The 6,000-nt window shown below is 37.3% G+C and overlaps 1 protein-coding gene across 1 annotated transcript in view; it reads right to left on the bottom strand.

Moving 5' to 3' along the window:
- Positions 1-239: 239 nt before the first annotated feature.
- Positions 240-6,000, bottom strand: part of LOC131071897 (uncharacterized) — a 31,908-nt gene continuing 26,147 nt past the window's right edge. The window contains exon 2 of the mRNA XM_058007866.2: positions 240-681. Within this exon, the coding sequence (XP_057863849.1) occupies positions 544-681 (138 nt within the window). The 3' untranslated portion in view covers positions 240-543. The remainder of the gene's footprint in view (positions 682-6,000) is intronic.

Raw genomic sequence — 6,000 nt, 5'->3', positions numbered from 1 at the left:
AAGATCTGCTTTCTATAGTTGATCATGATATAATGAGAAACTTCAATTAATATATCATTAGTTGAAACGACATAAAACTGAGACAACAGACAGCTAGTCTCCTTATAGGTCAAAATGAAAAGTAAAATCAATCTTTCTGTACAAATAATGGACAGTAATTTTCCATACCATTTAAGTTATTGTTTACTCCCTTGCATTTTCAAATTCATATTCAATAAATAGTCTCATACTCATTGCCATAGAGTGCACAGTATTTAATGCAATATTTCCTCGTGCAAAAAATATCTTAAATGTTAATGATATCAGATTTCCACAATTCATAATTTTAAGTTATGTCTGGATTTCTGGATAAGACTGTTAGTTTTAGAATCAACATTTCAGATCACACTCCATGATCCATCATCAGGATACTAGCGAGCTAAGAGACATAAAATGAACCTTGATAAGGTACACCCATCTAGAATGTTTTTTTAGATGAATCAACCTTCATAAGGTACACTCATATATTCATAAATTGAAAAAGCATAGTGAAGAGTATGGTACTTAATCAAATCGACTGTCATCAAATACCCAAGGTTCATGTTCAAAAAGCTCACGACCATTCATTCGTGCTCGGCCCCCTGCTATATCCTCTGCACGTTTCCTAGCCACTTCTGCAGCTTTAGCAGCTGCTAGTGCATCCTGCAAGCTATAATTTCAGTGGACTCTTACACTTCAATTAAAAAATTAAACATTTCAAACTTCAAACATGACATGAGAAAACCATGAAACAATGTATTAGTTAAAAACAGCTTCAAAATATTGACTGAAGCTGCCAAAAGAGAAAGATAAAAAAACTCTTATGATCATAAAATAAAAAAGGACTTCACAAATTAATTGGTCAAATAGCATCCATAAGATTACTTTGGCAATGGAAGATCGATTAGTTAAATTTAAATCTACAATCAGTTACTGACTACCAAGCATGGAGAGGAAAGAAGACACATCAAAGGATTTATTCTATTATCAAGTTGGACAGAGTCAATGCTTTGCATGCATCTGAGCATTAATGGCCTAACCAAAAAAGAGAAATATTATCTCATGAGGATTACCATGTCTTAGTTGGAGAGGAGGATGCTTGTAAATCTGTTTATGCCAGATCATAGCTAATTTTTCAATCAGCTCCTCTTTGAGATTTATGCTTACCAGGTTCCTCCATGGCCTCTACGGCTGAGATTTTCTCAATGTCCCACCTGTAAATCTCATATGGGATTAACGGCATCTTTCCAAGCTATGCTGAGGATTTTTGCCCAATAAAATGATTGCAATGATCAATCCTTTTTGAGAGAGGTTTTCCTTCTCCCAACAAAGTAAACTTCAATTATGGTGATAATATGATATCATCTAGGAATCCAAGAATTTCTTAAATTTCCAGTTCACAAATATCCAATCAATTTTAGCAACTGTATCATGAGCCTCCAATTGGCCCTGTATGGATGCAAGTTTTAGCATGAATGCTATTTATCTTGGCCAAAATAAGTTAGCATGACATTATGGGCGCTTTTCCAAATTTTTTGTTTTCCTAGCACGACTCTCAGCTCCAAAGTACTGCTGGGGTTAACATAGAAATAGATTCTGTTGCTTTCAAGTCTATTGTATGATATACATTAAATGAAATCAACTTGGTAACACTGTTGTTGATGAGATTCACTTTACTCTCTCCATGAACCCATTTCTGGTGTACATTCCTAGCAAAAATGTGGTCCTGACAATGTTGAAAACATCTATGTTAACAACCAATTCTTGTTCATGCCAATAAACTAAGTAACTTCCAACCAATGGCATCAGATCTGGATTCCAGGAGCAATTCATGGGGCAATGTTTTAATGACAGGATCAATATGTCATGGTGGTGTGGAAGAACAATAAAATAATAAACAAAATTAATGTGCGCAATTAAATTTAGTATCTATGAACAATTTGTGAGCAGAGTTAAAACAAATTGGTGAAACAAAGTGTATAAGAGCAGAAAGCAGAATTCAACAGGCATTAAGAATTTTATGTCCATTTCTATAAATGCAAGCTGTCATGTCCCCAAATTAACGCAGTTGTTTTGCAGCCAGTAATAAAGTGTTTCTAGACACTATTTATTAATTAATAATATTAAATATCATTGCTCTCTTTGGGCCAACTTGTTTAGAATGTTTATTTCCCTCTTGAGGCCAACCTTTGGCCATCATATATTTATGGAGCAGAAAGTTCACTTGAAGGCATCATGAATTATTTGAGAATCCGCTGTGAGCAGAAATTGCTTCTTGGCATGCAAATCTCAAGAGCATTAGCAGGGAGTCAGGAGCTATGAAAGAAAGGAAAGAACGAACACTAACTGAGGGAAGATAGCGCAGCAGGGGGAGGCTTGCTGGAAGGTTTGGCACCACTTCAAGATGCCTAATCGCCACATATTGGACAAGGCGGATCTGACACCATAAGGAGGGGTACACTGCATCAACAGTCAAGGGAGAAATTGCTCAGATTTACGCACTGGTGGATCAACGAATCATATTGAATACCCTATGTCAGACTAATTCATTGCAGGCGACAGTCTGTATGTATAACAGACAGCATTGAGATTTGAATTCAAAGCATAGACTGTTACAACTTACAAGCTCTTACGCTGTCTTTGGTATATATTCGTCCTAAGAAAATTTTGTATCATTGACTGAATTTGAAACTATTGAATAAATCAAAAATCATTGGCTTGATACTGTTTCAAACATTATTTTCTGCCTATGGACTATAGTAAAGTGTGTACAAATTCTGATTAAAATTTTGAGTTTTATATTTAGCAATTGTGCATGCAAACTTTAATTTTCCGAGTAGGATATTTCAATGGTATTGGAGCTTGGCATCCTGCCAGCCTGTGTATGATTCATGAGTGACAGAGATCAGAGGTATCAGCAGCATGAGAAGGAGGCTGCCATGGGTGACAAAGAAGATGACAATACTCAGAAATTCATCAAGGAGACAAAAGAGTTCCAGACGAACATGAGGGATACTATGGTGGAAAAGGTGCAACTTCTAAGGGGTTTGAACCAGCAACTGAGTGTTGTTAGACTTAGACCTATAGAGAACAGAGCAGAAGGGAGCAGCTCTAGTGGTGAGAAGGCCTCAGCCATTACAAAAACTTTCAAGGGCAAATTTCTGGAAAAAGGAGCAGCAAGCAAAGACGAACAACCACCTGAACAAGAGGATGAAATGACAAGACTTCATGATGAATATCATGCCTTAAGCATTGCCATACACAGAGATATGACTTTCACATAGTTCTATGAAGTATGAAATGAAGACAAGGACTAGGTATAGAAGGAGAAGCAGCGAAGAGAGGAGTGACATTCAGCACCAATTGCGAAAGATCACCATTCCAACTTTTGGTGGATCCGGTAGCTCCTCAGCAAGAGCTTTGTTGGTATTTTAGTATGGTTTTGTCATTGATGTCAACACCTACTAAACTCTGGTACTTTGGAGAATCAGCAACATTCACCGGCAAGCAAGTAACTATTGCACAGATACTGGTATCTAGTACACCGGCAAGATATAATGATCACCGGCACTTGGAATGGCATGGAAGCCACATGGTTATGTCGAAGACATCGTTTGGACATCTTGTCCTAGAGTTTTGTTCATTGGTATATTCATAGTTGCATAATTGCTATTACCGGCAAATAGGTCTAGGGTTACACCGGCAAGTTTATCTTTTCCAGATCAACATGGCACGCTATGGAGATGAATAATTATTGTTGTAAATGCATTAAGCCGACATGTTCAATCGGTTATTGCATCGGATATTATATTGTTTGTAAAATGTTTTTATTGTAATATCTTGTAGAGTCGACCTACTAAAATTGGTCTTAGGTTATGGTATAAATGTAAGATCTTATTTGTAAGATCAAATGTGGAATGCGAAAAAGGATTGTGTGAAGGTATATGCGAGATTAAGCAGAGCTATACACGCAGACATCATTTGAAGATTGAAGGAGGGTTTTTGTGAAAGCATATCAGCATTACACCGGTACTAAATCCAGCATATGAAGATGCTATTTTGTACAGTACATTCTTATTGGATTTAACCATCCAACTCTAGTCAGTGTGACTCCCATTTTGTGATTGAGCAGTGAGCTCTAGGCTGTTGGCCTTTCTGCATGTGCAGACCCCATTTATGTACACTTACTATCTGCAGTAGTATCATCTGATTGTGGGTAAGGTTTCCCACCGTGGTTTTTCCCTTACAAGGTTTCCACGTACAAATATTGGTGTTATGTGTTGTGGATAACTTTGTGTTTATGTTTTATGCACTAATCCTTACCGGTATAGCAATTAACTGTTATAACTGTCTACCGGCATACTTAACTGGTTTACCGGTATTAAGCATTAAGTTGGTTAAGTTGTTTTTGGTTTAGATTTATCTGACAACTGATTCAAACCCCCCCCCCCCTCTCAATTGTCTTCGAGACCTAACAATTGGTATCAGAGCTTAGTCCTCTTTTGCAGAAGTTTAACAGCTTAAGGAGATCCAATGTCTACTAATTATTTCAGGAAGGACAGTCCTAAACTTGATGGAACCAACTATGGCATATGGAAGATCAGAATGGAGACACATCTAAATTGCATTGGAAAAGACATCTGGGAAGTTACAAAGAATGGTTATACTGCTGCTGTACAAGGTCAACCCAGTCCAACTAACTTGACTAAAGATGAGGAAAATGATTGCAAAGCAAGAGAAGCACTTTTGAGCGCATTATCAGATCAACAAATTATGGGACTATCAGATAGGTCTACTGCTAAAGCTATTTGGGATCATTTGGAAACATTGAATGAAGGATATTCCACAGTCAAAATTGCAAAACTTGAAAGCTTCCGAGTCAGGTATGAACATCTGAAAATGGAAGAAGATGAAAGGATTTCTGCTTTTATGGAAAGAGTAAATGAAATTGTTTTGGGTATTAAATGTTGTGGAGGAACCTTAAGTGAGGATGAAATTGTTTCAAAAGTTTTAAGAGGATTGCCACCGGCATATAAAATGAAAGTCACTGCTATAAATGAGTTAAGAACTAAGTTACCGGTTCCGGTTCGGATTCGGGTTCGGATTCGAGTACGGGTTCGCGGATTCGGCAAAAAAAAAAAAAAATTTGGGTACGGGTACGGGTTCGTCCGTACATATATATATATATTTTATTTTTTTTTAATATATATATATATGTTCAAACTTCAAACATCAAAATTATATATGTTCACAGTTCAAACATACAAATATGAAACATCAAACATACAATGTAACTTTCCCATACAATGATACATAGATGATAACAGATAAATCATAAATCAATAAATCATAAATCCATAATTGCCAATGCCAATAAATATTCTGAATTAATGGCTTGGGTTGGATGCTTCAGATGAAGATGAATATGGAATTTAAATCCCATAGATGGCTTGTAATTTGAATGTTTAACTTTATACTTTATTGTGTCATGACATTTTCACATTTTGAAACTTGAAACTTGAATATTATCTTTTTTGCAAATTATGAATATGATTAAAAATATTGTTTTTTTATTGTTTTTAAATGCTTGCTAACCTGTGGGCCCCGTTTTTGGGAACCCACGGGCTTGGGTTCACCCGGGTCCTCCTAGGTTCACCCGGGTCCTCCTGGGTTCGCCCTGGGTCCCACCCGGGTCCTGCCCAGGCGGCTGGGTTCCCTGTGGGTCTTGCATGGCAGGACCCATAGGGAACCCAGCCGCCTGGGCAGGACCAGGGTGGGACCCAGAGCGAACCGGACCAGGACCAAGACCCAGCCAAAATAGGGGAGAACCGGTATCTGAGGTTAAGAACTATGCCTAATACATCAGTTACTAAGGATACATTGATTGGGAAACTTATTGCTTTTGAAATTGAAGAATTTCGTCTTGTTGCTACTATAAAGACAGATTTGGCCTTTAAAGCATCAACATCATCTGCTCCATCA

Source organism: Cryptomeria japonica, chromosome 10 (assembly GCF_030272615.1).
Source record: "Cryptomeria japonica chromosome 10, Sugi_1.0, whole genome shotgun sequence".
NCBI lineage: Eukaryota > Viridiplantae > Streptophyta > Pinopsida > Cupressales > Cupressaceae > Cryptomeria > Cryptomeria japonica.
This window is presented reverse-complemented; position numbering and strand designations above follow the sequence as displayed.